The sequence below is a fragment of the Macaca mulatta genome, chromosome 5 (genome assembly GCF_049350105.2).
Source record: "Macaca mulatta isolate MMU2019108-1 chromosome 5, T2T-MMU8v2.0, whole genome shotgun sequence".
In the NCBI taxonomy this organism is placed as follows: domain Eukaryota; kingdom Metazoa; phylum Chordata; class Mammalia; order Primates; family Cercopithecidae; genus Macaca; species Macaca mulatta.
This window is the reverse complement of record NC_133410.1, coordinates 165,839,239-165,857,698: the sequence shown is the minus strand read 5'-3', so window position 1 is coordinate 165,857,698 and position 18,460 is coordinate 165,839,239. Positions and strand designations below refer to the sequence as shown.

Sequence of the window (18,460 nt, the reverse complement as noted above, 5' to 3'; positions counted from 1 at the left end):
AAGACCCCCATTTTACAGAGGAGAAAACGAGACTAGGAAGTTTAGCTGATTAATACAAAGTCATAGAACTAGTAAATAGTGAAGCCATAATTTTAATTCATGTCTGCACATTCACATATACTAGCTATGTTGCCAACTGAGACGAATAGAGGCTCTGGTTTAGGAATTAGCCAACTTCTTTTGCAGGCAAAAGCTTCTCCACAAATTTATAGCAGTTAAGAACAAATCACATAAATTTCTGTTTTGTTTTCTGTAAATGGGTATAATAACAATTCCACTTATGCTACAGAGTTGTACAGAGCTACAGTGAGGATCAGTCAGATATGAAAGTGTTTCAGAAAGAAAAAAATTATACATAAAGTTATAAAATATCTAAGCTTTTTCAAGGCAGCACCTTCCTCCATCGCTCTAAGCATGGGGTTTAGGTTTTATATCAGTAAAGAGCTGATAATAGAGGGAGGAAAGAAATACTGGGAACGTTTCTGACAAATTAATCTGAGCATTTATTTTCTCATGTAATGCCTCCAATAATATTATCAGATATAACAAGGAAACTGAGCCTTATTCTACAAAGAGAAAAAAACACAGGCTGTATCATGAAGCTACTAATCATATTCGAACCTATTTTTTGCCTAATACCAAAGCCTATGTTCTCTTGGCTGCTTTTCATTTAAATAAATTTAATTTAATTAATTAAATAAAATAAAACATTAGGAATCCACAATGTGCTCTCAGTTCCGTGAAATGTTGCAATATCTTAAATATGTGCTTGAAATATCTACTAAAAATATAAGAGTTTCAAATTGTTCAACATCCTAAAGTGTAAGTGACATGCAATAAAGGGGAAGATTGAATTCAAAGTACTACTCGAGCTACAACACCTCAGATTTTAAAAATCATTCTCGTACTATAGTGCACCAAATATATCTTTAAGCAACTTATATGATTTGTTAGTCTCTTCTTTGTCACTATATGGCATTATGTCCTGCCCAGGTATACAAACAGTAGAAAAAGATTCCAGCAAGAAAATTAGAAGTGTATTTTTTTTTGTCTTCTGCCTCTCAAAGCAAGTGCTCATCAAAACAATCCAAAAATTCGAACACTGTAAGTAATAATAAAATATTGCTAATTTTATGTGCTTACATGTGCCAAACACAGCTCATAGTGTTTTATGACTACTGCGTATCTTCCAAACAATCCTATAATGTCTGATTCCCTTTTACGGAGGTAGAAACTGAGACGTAGACTAAGAAACTTGTCCAATGTCATACATCTAGTACAAGGACTAGAATTTGGTTCCAAGTGCAGATGCTTAACTCATGCTATTCTGTATCCCAAGACATCCAGGCTACAAACTACAAAGAAACTACAAACTACAATTTTTTTTTTATCTTCGCAGATGAAAAATTGTGTATTCATCATTAAGATGACAACCCTGAACTTGTGTGTGCTCTGAAATATAAAGATGAGGATTTTATGGTCCTTCCCTCCAAAGAATAAACTATATACAGAGCTTCCTCGTACCCCCTTCTGAATTGTTGCCTGTGTTCTCAAAATTTCCTTTCTATATGTAAATTAGCAATAATAGCGTAAACTAGTAAAAACTAAAAACCTGGTAAAAAATATAAAAGTAAAATTATAAATAATAAAAGTGCTTGACAATTATAAAGTCAAAATTCTCCCACTTCATGCATAGATTAAAATCAAGATAGAAATTTCTAAATTTCTCACAAACAGCAGATAACACATGAATAAAGATAAAAATCACGACATGATTTGAAATGTACTTCTCAAGAAAACGTAGCAAAGCACATACACCCCTATAGAGATCTCCACTTCCAGACCTTTCTCTGCCAGACTTGCAATGATGAGAGATGCTTCATTCCCACGCTGTAGAAATGTGGGAGCTATTTCTGTGCTACCTGGATGAGTGAACACAGGCAGCCCCTTAAATATATGTAATTCATAATAGCTTACATAAAGCCCAAAAGGAATATGTTCTCAATATTCCAAATTAGCATCACTAAAGTGTGTATGACAATATTTTGAAATATATAGGCCTAATTAATTATTGCATATGCTATGGTCCTTATTTTTCAGAATAAAACTACTCACTGTGTTCCATATTTGAGTCTTAAATTGTCCTTTGAATAACTTTTGAATAGTTAGCCTCAATGACAAAAAATTACATATCATTTGAGAATTATTATTAAATATTCTTCCAAGACACACTAATACTTTTAAAACATATGTAGAATTGTTAAAAATAATTTAAATCCAAAATATTTTTATTTTTAAAACACTAAAAATATTTTAAATGATTTTTAAAATATCTTCAACTTAGGTGTTAAGGAAATAGAAATATAATACAAGTATAATATAAACTGAAAGACAAACCTTTCTCTGTTCTACTAAGATGAGCCCCGTCAGTACCAAAACAGAGATAGAGACCAATGGAACAGAACAGAGCCCTCAGAAATAATGCCACACATCTACAACCATCACAACCATCTGATCTTTGACAAACCTGACAAAAACAAGAAATAGGGAAGGTGCTGGGAAAATTGGCTAGCCATATGTAGAGGGCTGAAACTGGATCCCTTCCTTACACCTTGTGCAAAAATTAATTCAAGATGGATTAAAAACTTAAATGTTAGACCTAAAACCATAAAAACCCTGGAAGGAAACCTAGGCAATACCATTCAGGACATAGGCATAGGCAAGGACTTCATGTCTAAAACACCAAAAGCAATGGCAATGGGAGCCAGAGTTGACAAATGGGATCTAGTTGAACTGAGGTGTTTCTGCACAGCAAGGGAGACTACCATCAGAGTGAACAGGCAGCCTACAGAATGGGAGAAAATTTTTGCAATCTACTCATCTGACAAAGGGCTAATATCCAGAATCTACAAAGAGCTCGAACAGACTTCTAAGAAAAAAACAACCCCATCAAAAAGTGGGTGAAGGATATGAACAGACATTTCTCAAAAGAAGATATTTATGCAGCCAACAGACACATGAAAAAATGCTCATCATCACTGGCCATCAGAGAAATGCAAATCAAAACCACAAGGAGATACCATCTCACACCAGTTAGAACGATAATCATTAAAAAGTCAGGAAACAACAGGTGCTGGAGAAGATGTAGAGAAATAGGAACACTTTTACACTGTTGGTGGGAATGTAAACTAGTTCAATCATTGTGGAAGACACTGTGGCGATTCCTCAAGGATCTAGAACCAGAAATACCATTTGACCCAGCCATCCCATTACTGGGTATATACCCAAAGGATTATAAATCATGCTGCTATAAAGACAATTGCACACATACGTTTATTGCGGCACTATTCACAATAGCAAAGACTTGGAACCAACCCAAATGTCCATTAATGATAGACTGGATTAAGAAAATGTGGCACATATACACCATGGAATACTACACAGCCATGAAAAAGGATGAGTTCATGTCCTTTGTAGGGGCATGGATGAAGGTGGAAAACATCATTCTCAGCAAACTATCGCAAGGACAAAAAAAAACAAACACCGCATGTTCTCACTCATAGGTGGGAATTGAACGATGAGAACACTTGGACACCGGAAGGGGAACATCACACACCAGGGCCTGTCGTGGGGTGGGGGGAGGGGGAGAGATAGCATTAGGAGATATACGTAATGTAAATGACGAGTTAATGGGCGCAGCGCACCAATATGGCACATGTATACATATGTAACAAACCTGCACGTTGTGTACCCTAGAACTTAAGGTATCAAAAAAAAAAAAAAAAAAAAAAGAGTTGCTACATTTCAAGTACCTCAAGCAAGATACAAGGTTTACTATGACACATTCTATGCTCCCTATAAAATTCACAGTCTAGTAGTACATTCCATATTGTATATTTTTACCTATAAAATTTTTCAAACCTTTTCCGTCAGTATTTTACCTCATAATTTTCAAGGATGGCTCTTTTTGCCAGCCCAGAATAACAAAGTGCTTTAAGTTTGTGTTTTTGCCTCAGAGAAATGCATATTGTTAGCCGAGGATGGTTGCTCATGCCTGTAATCTCAGTGCTTTGGGAGGCCAAGGTGACAGGATCACTTAAGGCCAAGAGTTCAAGAGTAGACCAGTCAACATGGCTAGAACCCCTCTGCAAAAATTAAAAATAAAATTGCAGCCAGGCATGGTGGCTCATGCCTGTAATCCCAGTACTTTGGGAGGCTGAGGTGGGTGGATTGCCTGAGATCAGGAATTCGCGACCAGCCTAGACAACACGGTGAAACCCCATCTCTACTAAAATACAAAAAGTAGCAGGGCGTCGCGGCGTGCGCCTGTAGTCCCAGCTACTGTGGAGGCTGAGGCAGGAGAATTGCTTGAATCCGGAGGCAGAGGTTGCAGTGGGCCGAGATTGCACCACTGCACTCCAGGGTGACAGAGCGAGACTCCATCTCAGAAAAATAAAAATAAAAAATAAAATAAAAATAGCTTGGTGTGGTGGCATGGTCCTGTAATCCCAGCTACTTGGGAGGCTGAGGCAGGAGAATTGCATGAGCCCAGGAGCTCAAGGCTGCAGCAAGCTGTGATATTTCTACCGCACTCCAGCCTGGGGGACAGAGTGAAACCCGTTCTCTAAGAAATAAAACAAAATAAAATAAAAGGAAAAAAATCAAAACCAAGTGTATAGTGCCTCCTTTCTTTCATGTCTCCGTCTAGAAATAATAACTACCTTCCATTATTTGATAAAATTATTATAAGAATTCACTGTTCTATAGTAGCTCAAGGTTAATATAGAAGACTGACCACAGACATGCAAACTAAGCAAACATCAAATCAAAAAGATGCTTAAACAAACAACAAAAAAGGAAGAACAGAAGCAGGAAGGGATGGAAGGAGGGAGGGAGGGAGGGAGGAAGGAAGGAGGGAAGGAAGGAAGGAAGGAAGGAAGGAAGGAAGGAAGGAAGGAAGGAAGGAAGGAAGGAAGGAAGGAAGGAAGGAATTTCGAGTTCCAAATTCTTACCACCCTCTCAAGTACAACAAGTTATGCTGCCTCTTAGTTTTTCCCTTTTTCTCCACAGCTTCCCCTCCATCACTTTTAAGAAATACAGTAATTTCAATCTACAATAAGGAAAAAATATTTTCCCTTACCCTGAAACTATTTCTTTGAACATGCCCACTCTATCCTTTTATTCATGCACAAAAAATAATATATATATAAACAAATTGTTGACATATTCTTAGTGCAATATCTTGAATACTGATGCTAGAGAAATTGTAAAATGAATGCTAAGTCTGAAACAGAATGGTATTTTAATATAGAGAATTTTAGCTGTGAAGGGTTTATGAGCTGAGGAAACTTTTCTCATATCAAGTTATTTGAGTTTCCATTAAATTTATGCTGAAGTTAGACATTAATTTAGGTCATATTCTATTCTTATAGGGATAAAGAATCAGGTAATATTCCACTGTTTTAATAAGCATAGAATATACTTAGTTTACATAAACACATTTCAGTCATTTCTATCAGTAAGTTGGGTACTTAGGAAGATTAGACTAAAAATATTTACATTGCAGGAGTACCTTCTCAGATTCACTGAAATTCACCAGCGTGAAAGTATTAGAGGACTACAACAAGTAAATATCATAGTATTTATAATATAAAATCAATTTTACATGAAGGGTACATAAACTTCATAGAAATAAAATGCCCTGTTGAAAGTATTTTAGAAGAACTAAAATTTAAGCCATTTCACAATTCAACCAAGTTTGTGTTTATATTTGAAATACTGAAACAATCAGGAAAAATGTAAGTATTAACATAACCATAAATACATAAAATTATAAAGTAAAATTCTGAAGACCAATCCAAATAGTAAAACTATAAACATTACATATGTCATTTGTTTGAGGAATAAGGATACAAAAATGTATACAATCTAAGAAGCTAGGTACTCATCAATTCCCTTTCTATAAGGAATCTGGTAGCTCCTAAATTTATTTGTTCTGTTCAGCCGAAGATACCGATAAATTTCAAGACTCTATTGTGTTTTTTTGAGACAAGTTTTTACCCTGTCACCCAGGCTGGTGTAGTATCAAGCACTTCGGATGATTTTCCCAGTAACAAGATAATGTGTGAAAAATTGAACATGTAATAACAAGGTGTTTCACCCAAGAAAATTATCCACAGAATGAAAATAAGACAAAACAAAATTATTAGAAAACAAACCCTAAACATAGACTGCAGGCCCCCCCCCAAAAAAAGAAAAAATAAGGATATGAATACAAAATAATTTCACAAATTAATGCAAATAGAGCAACTGGTCCACAAAGAGAAACTATGTCCAGAAACTTCTCTTCCCAGATATCATCTAAAAAGTAAAAATAATACTTTTGTGATTCTGTACATTTTAAAAATTAATTAAAGGAATTAATATAGAAGATTGTAGTATAAAATATCCTGGTTAGGGGCAGGGAGGGCGTTACTAAAACAATTCTAAATCCATTCAAGGAATATGTATGGTCACATCTTTGGAACATCTAAAACCAAAATTGAAGCTTGGCAGACCCATAACAGTCAGGGGCCTTATAAGGGCATCTCCTGTTCTACCCACTTGTAACAAGATTTTTGTTTTTGGGGTTTTTTTGGTGTGTTTTTTTTGGGGGGTGGAGGGGTGGGTGCAGGGGAGCGTTCTTTTTTTCTTTCTTTCTTTTTTTTTTTTCTTTCTTGAGACGGAATCTCAACGTCTTCAAGGCTGCAGTACAGTGGTGTGATCTCGGCTCACTGCAACCTCTGCCTCCTGGTTTCAACCTATCCTACTTCCTCAGCCTCCTGAGTAGCTGAGACTACAGATGCATGCCACCACGCCCGGCTACTTTTTGTATTTTTAGTAGAGACAGAATTTCACCATGTTGACCAGGCTGGTCTTGAACTCCTGACCTCAGGTGATCCACCTCAGCCACCCAAAGTGCTGGGATTACAGGCATGAGCCACTGCGCCCAGCTGCAACATGGTTTTTGCATCATCCTAAGAGTTAGCATTTATAAATCCTCTTCAAAGTATATATTGTACATATATTCAGCATATCATTTTAACATACATCAATATCACTTTAGAGATAAAAATAACAACTTTGAAAATATCTAGGTTGTAGATGAAAGTGAAAAATATATTACACCTCTGTCTAAATAGGAATCAAGGAAGGTACAAAGTAACTTGTGTATTCTGAAATCCAAATGTACAGCAAATGCAAATTCTAACTTTAAAAATTATAATTTATGATAAGAACATCTACTGTAAAATTAAATGTGTTGAATAGGTAAATAATTATTAGGTGAGTCAATGCACTAGAAACAGAGCTAGACTTCGTGAAGAACACACAGTTAACAGCGACAAGGGCCTGTCTTCAACAAGGCCACATTTTACATTCTCCTTGTCAATTTTAAAATGTTTTCATTCTGTAAGTTAAAATTACCAAAGATGACAAAATACTTTAAAATTGAATAGCACTGAAATAAAATAGGTGTTAGACATCTTATGAATGGCATTGTAAGAATTACATTCCTTCTTTTTCCAAACTAGAAAAACCTGATTTGATAAACATGTTGATGTTTGAACATTTTCAAATCCTGTGTGATTTTCTAATTTTCACATTGAATTCAGCAACTTATTTTCCTGTTGTGCTGAAGAGACACAGCCATACAAGAGATTTGGCAATTCTATAGATCATTGGAGAAAACCTGAGAAATTTTTACTTAAAATCATCATCATCATAAAAAAGCAAACACTTAATGGAATCTGGGGTATTGTCAGTACAATCTACTGTAAAAAGAAAGGAAATATAATCCACCCAGCTGCCATTAACATTTCAATCAAATATTTACATCCTATACATGATTTTAGCTCTGAATGAATGCACTGTTCTCACTTAAAAAAATTGTTTAAAAACAGTTCTGTATCTCAATTTAGACTTTATTTCTTGTAATAGCATTTGCTCTGCAGATTAAGTACTTCTATTGACTTTTTCATAAAAAGGGAGGAGGAGGAAGAGAGGAAAAACACATATTCTCTGAAAACTCGATTATACAGCAACATACTGAAATAACTCAAAAACAACTGCTCTTTTTTAGCCTTCCTTAACATTTTCAAGGTTCTAAGAAGTTTGAAAGTTTGCTAAGTGATATTGGAAGAGATTATGAGAAAATTTGAGATCTGGGCATGAATCAGCAGTCACTTGTCATAACGTCTCAGTACAACGTCCCTAGCACTTTAAAGACGATGTGAAATGAAAATGCCCCATCCTTCTTCAGCCAGCAGGTTGAAGTTTGTAAGACTTTCAAACAGAAATAGCATAGCGTAAGAATAAATTCTTACTAATTTAAGCTTCTATAGCTTCATAAGGTAATTTTTATTTCAATACTTAGTGGCTCTCATCTCAAAATAGAATATTTCAACCAATGCCATTCTTTGATTTCTATTTAATACACACTCAGTATGAAATTTTAACTGCAAATACTTCAATAACAGATTAATTATTCTGACATACAAAGAGGCATTTCCTCAAAATCTCCAATTGAATATAACTGAATATTTATAACACCAGCTTTTACAGTATTGTGTCCTGGCACGTGTTCATGGTTTTCTTCATAACATGAATTCTCATCATTGCTTAAGAAAGTCCAACTTGAGTCTAGTTTATGAAAGTTTTGCATATATTAAAGTCTGTAACTCTAGGTGTTAGTAAATACCTCAACAAACATGACGAAATAGGCTAGTGTAGCCAATCTGTAACTACTTACACTCTATAACTATAAATACATACACACAGAAGTCCATTCATCCAAGTGCAATAAAGGCTTAGCAACCATCAATTAATTTTGTGAAGACAGATACAAAATCTCAGTAATTTGTGACTAAAGTTTAATGACAATAAATACAGCTCGAAAAGGATAGCTGGGGAATTGAGATTAAAAATGTTAAAAATATATAATTTTAGAATCTTCCAAGAGCATTTACAATCTATTCTGTTTCTAACAGTCTTTATCTTCTAAAACACAAAATATACGGCAATCTATTTTTAAAAGGCAATGAAAGTTATTTTTAAGATAGCATTTTGAATAATTTCTTCCAATTAGATGTCATTTTTTTCAGTTTATCTAAATAAATTTGTTTACAATGTTTTAAAAGGCATTCCGTGTGCGCAACAGTTTTATGAAACAGCAATATTTTCTCCAACATCTCCATCTGCTGGCTTAGAGAAAAAGTAGATTTTTATTTGCTGTTTCCTTCAATTTAATATTTTTATAATTTATTTTGGTGTATGGAATTGAAATATAAAATTATTAAATTATCTTTAACTAGACTAATAACCATTTGTAAAATTCAGTCATCAAAAGAAATAGAAAGGGAAGGTTTTACGGAGTAAATTCAGTATTTAATACTTTTAATTTTCAAGCTCTGTAGAATCAAGTACTCATGTTTATAGCCCTTTTACACAGTTTCATTTTAAGTAAGCTTTAGTACCTAGCAGGGCATCAAAGTTTACTAAAATCTTTTACAATGTAAAAATATTTTCCTAAAATTTGCTATTGATTTTGTTAGTTAACTACATACAATATGTGGTGTATATATATTAATGTGAAAGTTACTACTTTCACAAAAAGGCAGATTTTTTTTAGTTGCTGTTTTAAACTGCTTGTGTTTAAGAACTACTGGAATACCCTCATACCCTCATACTAAAGCTCCTAGACAAGACCACAGCTACCAATGCACACTGAAGGCATGAAGGCCTACAAGGTTTTGAAAGCTATTCAAAAGAGCCTAGAGGGAAAAGGCTAGAAAAAAAAAATGTTAACATGAAGAAAAGCAGTCATTTATTCTCTGACACCTTGAAGGCACTCACTAAATATTTATTGAATGAATGGTTGGGTTCCTGGGACCCATCGCTGATTTCAACTGCTGAACACATCAGGTACTAATCTCAGGGTTTTTTTTTTCTGGTTTTATGCTTTGTATTTTTCATAATGAAGGCTTATGTTTGAACAACCTTCAGGAAAAAAAAATCTTAGTACTCTTTTCAGCTAAGAAGACAGGAAGGGAGGAAAGGAAAAATGAGTGAGAGAAGAGAGGAAAAGAAAAAGGGAATGATGGAGAAAAAATGAAAGAAACTGAAAATCTGTCTTACTGCCTCAGGTACCCATGGAAACAAATGGAACAAAATAGGTACTTTCATTATCCCACTGTGATTGTGAAAGGGAAGGATGTGGGAGCTCAGTAAGACACACACAGTCATTTTACCCAGTTCAGAATAGAATGACTTCATTTTCTTTGTATAACCTTAACCCATTCAGTGAATCTCCCTTGGTCCTTATATCAACATCAACTTCAATATTTCCAAATAATTTCCTCCATCTCAGGAATAAAATTACATTAGTAAACTAATAACTTTTCCCTTTTGAAATTATATTACTAAGGTATAAAAATCCACTTTTTAATATGTAAATTTAGCTCTGTGGGATTTTTATGATTGGAAGAGCAAGCTATTTCAAGAGCATTGCATGATGATATCTATCATCTAATAATGTCATTCGCAAAATTCCTGAGATTTCTAGAGGAAATGGGAAAAAGATGTTTAGATCTTAGCTGTCAATGTATTTAATGCTGTTGCTTCCACTTTATAAAGGAAAGAATCACAGACTTCCCTGAATAAAAAGGCAATAAAACAAAGGATAAGCATTGGAGAAAAACCTTAAGCAGGATTTAAACGATCAAGACCCATCTTGACAAATTTGACACTGGAGATTTTCATCCATTTCTTGACTTTGTGATTGCAGTTTACATAAGCATCTCTCCCTTTCCCTCTCTCTCATTCTGTCTCAAAAGAGTTAAACTAATTTTACGTTTTCTATTGTCCATAGTACAAAAACAAACAAACAAACAAAAAAGGATACAAATTCTCTATTTCATTTTGCAATCTCTAAATTTTGAAATGTCTCAGAGAATAAAGAAATGGAGTCACAAACAAGTTAAGTGATTTGCCCAATGAGTTAATGTCAGCTCCAGAAATTTCTGTCCAATGAGCCTCTCTTCTATCACAGTACCCCCCTAGTTCTTTTTAGCAATCAGTAGGATTACTTATAACATGAAAGCTGCAAATGTCATGATTTTGAATTCCCATGTTGTCATCTTCAAAATGTGTTCAGTTCCTGAAAATAGTTTGCTTTACTATCCTACTATAATAATCCGTGCAGGGGTAATTTTAGGCTCTGGAATTTGAACATATTTATTTTAGCTTCACTTCCTGAGGAGGGGAAAAAACTGTGCAAATGAAGACTTGATTATTCCAGCTTCTCAGAACTGTAGACAAATTAAATTGCGTGGTAATTTTTTAAAAGAAATCCACAAGTTGATTACATGAATGTGTTCACTCTGCAAATGTATGAATTTACATATGTGTTTTATATATATATATATATATATACACACATATTCTGGCTATATATTTTATTTCGGAAAAATTTATATTAAAAAATTCAAAAATGTTAAGAATGAGTATCTAAACCTAATAACCTAAACTAACCACAGTCTTTTATCTTTACAAAGCCCCAATACAGTAGTTTAGCATTTGTTGAAATCAAGGAATATTCATTTTGTCAATGGACATATGTTATTTTTTCAGAAAGTTCTCATCATTTTCACCAATGAGTGAACTTGCCAATCACTGACTGTTTTCAAAAAGTATAGCTGTCAATACTTTCACTTCACATTTAAAACCTATGTCCTTCCTATACCCACAGTCGTTCCTTAGGGTTCATTACTTTTCAAAGCATTTTCACGTGTAAGTATGCAATTATATACAGTTAGATACTCAGAACAGTTGCATGATAAACTTATAATTCAGGAAAAATTGGAACTTACTGATATCAAATGAATAGTCTAAATCTGTTAGGTAAATAGGTCAAATATAGAAGCCTTCAAATTTTAATTAAGTCAATTTCTTTGTATGTCATGTACTAAAATTTTCTGAGATATTCTATTACGGGCGTTTTTCAAAGCTGCAAATCCACTTCAATTCTCCTCTTCTCTCTCTGGTTCTGTACCCCTATACCCACTCTTCTTTCTTTTCTCACTTGCCGTCAACATTTGAAGAAAATATATAGCAGTGAAACCTTCTTAAATAGATCCATTATAAACAATTAAATCCCAAATTACCACACAATGCCCCTATTCTATCAGTCTAAGAAAATTATTTCTTCATTAGTCTGGGTGACAGTAGTTGCAAGAGTTGATGATGGGCCCGATATGATAGTCCAGCTAAATCATGGAATATATGACTAAAGCTTAAAATGGGGAGGAGGGATGGCAACCAGTTGTTTGTGTGACGTGGGAAAGCTGCAGTTGGGCTTTTCCTGTGGTAATTTTCCCCAAGCTCCCTAGCCAAAGTGGGAAGTGAGCCATCCGCAAATCTCCCCCAAATTGTTATCTATGAAATAAAGACTTCGAACATTAGGACAGGAAAGAATCACCTCAGGGCGGGCGGCAGGAAATGATGGCAGCTGCTGGGAAGAGGGCAGGAAGGCACAGTGGCTGCGACTGCCTGCCCAAGCCTGCGCTGGGGAGCGAGCGAGGTGACCGGGCCCTCTGGCCTCCCCACCAATCCTTTTAGATCCCTAATTGTTTGCTTTCTAGTACTTTATTTGAATCCATCACAGAGCTTTCCAGAGAGTCCCTGAGCACTGCGTGGAGGGAGAGGGCTATTATGGAGCACTGCAAAGACTAAAATGGCTGATCGGCGACTTCTTCAGATTTTCAAACTCGGCAGGATCCCACAGCTTTCCAGTCCTTTTCCCCCGGCTGCCTCTGCTGGGGCCCAGCTACCTGAGAACAAAGCGCGCCCGGCTGGCAAGCTGACCGCGGCGCCCCTGGCGGCCTCGCCCCTTCCAACTTAAGCGGAAGCGCAACTGAGCAGGAGAAATTGACTGCGCTCCCCCTTGCCACCGCCTCCCCGCCCCACCCCCACGCCACCCGGCGGGCCTGGGCCTGCGTCAGCCCCGCTCCTCGCCCCTCGGGTGGGCCTTATGTAACAGCCCTGATCCCAACTCCAGAACCATTTCAACAACTTGTCCCAAAGAGGAGAACGTGGGGCTCGCGAGGGCGGTAGGGTGAGCCCAGCCGGGACTGCGGATCTAAACTGGGGGCCACGAGGGCGAGCTGCAGCTGCTGGGGCAGGAGGTCACCGGACTCCAGCAGTCCCCCGTGGGATTTGTCCAACAGCCCGACTGCGCGCCTTGAACGTGTTCTCTGTGGGCAGGGTGCCAACAGGCGCGCGATGGGGAGCGAGGTGGGAGGGCTTCTCCTGAAGCACTCAAGATGAGCGAAAACCCCTTGAACCCAAGAAAGCCGCCCTCCCTGACTCCAACCCTCACCCCAGCTCCCTAATGCGCACACTCTTCAAGTCCTTTCCCTCTCTCTTCAGCCCCCTCCAGCCAGCGGGGGTCCCCGAGATTACAGCCACCTTCTCTCTACACCGTCACACGCACGCGCGTGTGCAGTCACTCACACCCACACACTGACACACAGAAACGCACACACCACCCCAGAAACGCACACACACACACTCACACTCGCTAGCCTTCCGCGTGCAGCAGCAGAAAGGCATGAATATTCATTACTTACAAGCATTGGTGACTGCGAAGCTGTTTGCCACCTCCAAATTGTCGATGTGAGGTGTCAGTCTGAACTCCGAAGTGGAAAACTGAACCATCCCTACCCGAAATGCACTGTATTCTTGATCGGCGCCCCTAGGAAATAGCCCCCCTGCAAAGAACAAACAGCAAGCAAGAGAACAGTATCAGTGCCCGGGAGGGAAAGGAGGGGCGCGCGCTAGCGCCCAACAGTCCAAGAGTCTCTTATTCACGCTAATGGGCCGAATAAACACATCTACAGACTCGGACAGCGGGGGTGGAATATCCAAAAGGTAGCCAAGAGGTCAAGACCCATATGAGAGTCTGAAGACGAGGTAGGTGGCCAGAAACCTTCGCCTTTCCATGTAATCACAAGCTTTGTATTCAGACCCCAAGAAAATCTGAGCAAACTGGAAAATGTCGCTAAGGCAGAATTAATAAAATTTGGGGATCTGAAATGAGAGGACCTTTTCTTCTATTGTATCAAAGCCATACTCATTTCCTTTTGCTTCATCCTGAGAAAAACATGTATATTTTAGGTAGTTTAAATCTGGAATGCAGTCAAGGTATGACATAAGTCTACATGACATGAATTAATTTGTACACTGTGAACAAAGATTACCACCAAATTATGCACAATTCAAAAGCATAGCACAAAGGGTACCTACCTATCTGTATGCTGTTAGAAGAGACACCAAAAATCAGTCCCCATAAAATCGGAGAAAGGAGGACAGAAATATGCATAATCTTTTGCATTTCCAAGAAAAGTAGAGCATCCACAATATACCCCCTTTTTTTTTTCCTTTTCCTCCTCTTCCTTCTTTGGCTGTTTTCCTCTGCAAATTAGATCCTCTGCATTTTGAGACAGCAATTTAGCACCAAGCTGCTAAAACCTGAAGTGGAGGCAGAAGAATCCCTATTTCCCAGGTCCTGCTGGTGGCTGCTGATGCCCTGCGCCCTGTCCCCGCTCTAGAAGTCCGGAGGACTGGCTGAATGCAGTTTTCAGCGGAGCTGCCGCTGTGGTCCCAGTGTCTCGGAATATTCAGCACCCTCCCATGCACTCACACACACTCACCCTCTCTCGCGCTCTCTTCTCCCTCTCTCCTCTCTCACTCACGCGCGCGCGCGCACACACACACACACATACACACACGCACACACACACAGGCAAGTCACAGAGAGGGGCAGGCAGTCCCAGGCGCGCGTGCGCGACTCGAGGCAGGCGGCGGGCGCGCGCGCCCCCTCCCCCGCACGGCGCCCGGCACCCCGCACCGCCGTGGACGCGTCGCATGCGCGGCGCTGAGAAAGCACAGCTCGGGGCCCATAGCCGCTCTCCTTCCGCGAGACCTCGGGTCTACCCGGCTGTAGCGCCCACAGCTCGCCTCTGCCTTTCAGCACCGAGGACAGCGCGTCGCTCCCCGCCCGGAGCTACCTTTGTGCGGCTATGGCAGTTGTTGCGGAGATGCTCCAACCTGGACCAAATGCAGCAAAGCTGATTTCCGGCTGCTTTATAGAAGCCGAATTGCTCATTGTTGGCGGCGAAGCGTCCTCTCACCAGGCCCTGCTGTCTTACGTTAAAAATAATTTTTGATTTTTATCTTCCATCTCCTGTGAAAACCCATTTAGCAATAGAGAAGCCCTGTCATCCACCTCACCTGACCCAACCGAAAGCAAACAAGCAAGCAAAGCACCGTGGAGGAAATATTCCAAAATTGTGTAGTTGGGCTTCATGGGATGTAGCCAGGATCCGGGGAGAACCCCAAGTTCTATCTTTAAATGCTAAAGCCGCACAGGAGATCAAGATGGAATCTTTTAAATATTTTGCATGAAAATCCCATCTTTAGAGTATTTTCCATTGGGCTGTGATGCTGACTCGCCTAGTCACAGAGCGCACGGGTCTTTCTCGCAGCTTACACTGCAATCCCTCCCGTTGTAGAGTCATGTAGACTTCGTTTCCTAGAAGCCCTTGCTTTATACAGATTGAAAGCAAGAGACTCTGGTTTAACGAAAGGCTATTAGAGGAAAGTGATTAGAAGATGAAGCTAGTCTAGAAAGGCCGCAAAGATGCAGATATTTTTCCCAGAGACTTACTTAGAAATCTGTTTCCCCATCGCGTTTTGACCCTGGGTTTCCAAAAATCACTGCCTAAAGAAAGTAAGCTACCTCGCCGCACTGAACACGCGGGCCACTGGGAAAGAAAGATGAGGTTAGATATTAAAAGTTTGAGGGAAGAGAATTGATGGGGAGATAGACGACTGGACTTCCTGTGTGAAATTTATGCTCTTCACGGTACTTTCCAAGCCCATTCCTGGGAACCTGCTCTGACAATTCCCTCTGCGGACTCAGAAAAGCCCCACCAAGTTCTATGTCTTTAGTGGTTTAAACAAATAAAGACGGATTGAGAGCAAGGAACTATTTCCAGGAAGAGGGAAATTGGAGCTTACAGTACTAAAAAGAGAACTGCTAGTATTCCAAAATGTCATGAGTCTATCAGGCTGCCTTCTTGTGCTTGCAGCTTCATTGCTGACTGCGTTATCTTATGCTTGCTTCTTAATCACATTGGCCTCAATTTTCCCATTTTCAAAATGATGATGAGCAAAGTGACTTCTATGGCTCTTTGATCCTATATTGCTGTCATTTCAAATTATGACCTTTCCCTCTTTTTGATATAGTCCTAAACCATGAAGTGAGAATAGCTTTAATGTATTATTAAGCTTATAAACTATAGGCTAAAATATCTCTTAATTTTACCCCTTAGAATTTATTAGTATAAGTACTCCACACTATATATAAAGCAGGTCTTCTAAATAAAAATGCATTTAACCTTTAAAACATTAATAATAAAAATAACATAAAATTAATTAAAATTACAATAAATCAATAAAAAATAAAATGAGATATGACTTACATATATTCACAATTGTAACATAAAAAATAAATAAATCATACATTAATTGTGATGTGAGGCATAAAAAATGATTGGAAATTATTCCCTATTTAAAATTGTTAATGTAAAAGCACTAATAACAGAACAGAGCAAAATTTAAAATACCTCTGTAGTTATTTTCTTTTTTTTTCTCGATTCACTTGTTTCCACAGGAAAACTTTAATTTCATAAAAAGTAACTTAGAATTAAAGAGAGTGAGGACAGAGAGACGCGAAGCTTGAATATGAAAAAATGTGATGTTTAAAATGTGAGTTGAGGTAAATTGAATTTTTAAAAATAAGAATGTTTTAAAACTATTTTCATCTTAACCTATTTCAAAGTCAAGGGCAGATATGAACTCAAAATTGACTGAGTTACATTCTATAAAAAACAAATGCTGTAAAAATAACAATTTGCTGAATCATAGAGTATAGTAACTAACATGTAAGAGCTCAAGAAAAATATTACTGTCTAGTGGCCAATTACAATTTATATATAAGATGGAAATAAAAATTTTAGCAAACGTGACTTGTAATTCAACTGCTAGTCTATGTACCTGTGTTCACAAGGTAGTTATGTATAGACCTTTCACGTATTTGAAAACTTATTTCCTATATCAGTGTAATTTTATTAATATGATCACTCATGAGACTTTTTCAAATTTCTTATAATGTTTTAATAGCATGTATGTTTCAAGTACAGAATCCTGTCAATATAAGGGTAATAAATTTAAATTGACTACAGTAAATGGTTATTTATACAAATACATGGAAAAATACTGGAATTTATTTTTTGAATGTACACAGCTCTATTTTTTCATGTAGCAACTACCTATTTCAAGAATATGTATCTCAAATTGATCACTAATCAATTTTGAAAATTTCACAACAACTAATCTACATTTGACTAGAATAGTGTGCTACAAGAAACAGAGTTTGCTATTTTCTGCCCTCTACTGTTCGATTTTGGCAATTATGTAAAACTTCATTGCTTCTGCTGCAAGAATTGTAAGTTACAGTAAAAAATAAAAGAAATAAAAAATGTGATCCACCATATCATCTGTTAGTCTAGTTAGTTGGTTGGTTAACAGTTTTGAAATTACTGGCAGAGCAAACTTTTAGCTGACTTTATTATCAAAATTAAGTTTAAATGTCAGTGCAGTTCCTACTGAAGTAGTTTGACCAAAGTGGAGTTCACTCCCTCCGTTCTTATTGATTATCTGGGACTGTAAAAATGTAGGATATCTAAAAGACTAAGATGCAATGCAGCATTCGTAAAAAAAAAATGAGTATCCTCCTACTTTCAGCAGAAGATGGCAAAGGATAGCAGTTCTTGCAGAAGAAACCCACGTTTCAAACATAAGATTCTATTGGCTAACACAGAGCAAAAGAAACAAACAAAGAAGGAAACATGAGGACTGTAATTACTCAGGGCTATAAATAAAAAAGGGATATTCACTCTGGGGAGTTTTAATTCCTTAAATAAGATAAAGAATAATGGTATGAAAATAGTTATTCAGATTAATATAATATTTATTATACATTTTTATAACAAAATTTTAAACCATTGACTCAATAAGATAAAGTTTGTGACCCTACAATGCATAGCTAAAGCTAGGCTTTTGTAAGATTTTTAAAAATAAATTTAAAATAAAGTTCAAAATGGAAAAATAATTATAGTTTTCATTTTTGATTGTTTAGAGGCTTTGATTATATTATTTTTAATTAATGTTATCCCTATAGACAGCCATTCTATACCAGAAATATTTATTGGAAGATACAGAGTTTCAGTTTATTCATTCATTCAAAAAATATATTAAGGGGCCACTATGTTTCAAATACTGTACTTGATAGGGTGGATAA

At 37.3% G+C, this 18,460-nt stretch overlaps 1 protein-coding gene across 4 annotated transcripts in view; it reads right to left on the bottom strand.

The window, feature by feature from the left end:
- Positions 1–14,887, bottom strand: part of GRIA2 (glutamate ionotropic receptor AMPA type subunit 2) — a 149,839-nt gene extending 134,952 nt beyond the window's left edge. For 2 of the 4 annotated variants that reach the window (NM_001185014.3, NM_001185013.3), the window contains 2 exon segments: positions 13,665–13,805; positions 14,341–14,887. In NM_001185014.3, the coding sequence (NP_001171943.2) occupies positions 13,665–13,805; positions 14,341–14,428 (229 nt within the window). In that variant the 5' untranslated portion in view covers positions 14,429–14,887. 4 annotated transcript variants of the gene reach the window in all.
- Between the last annotated feature and the right edge of the window lie 3,573 nt (positions 14,888–18,460).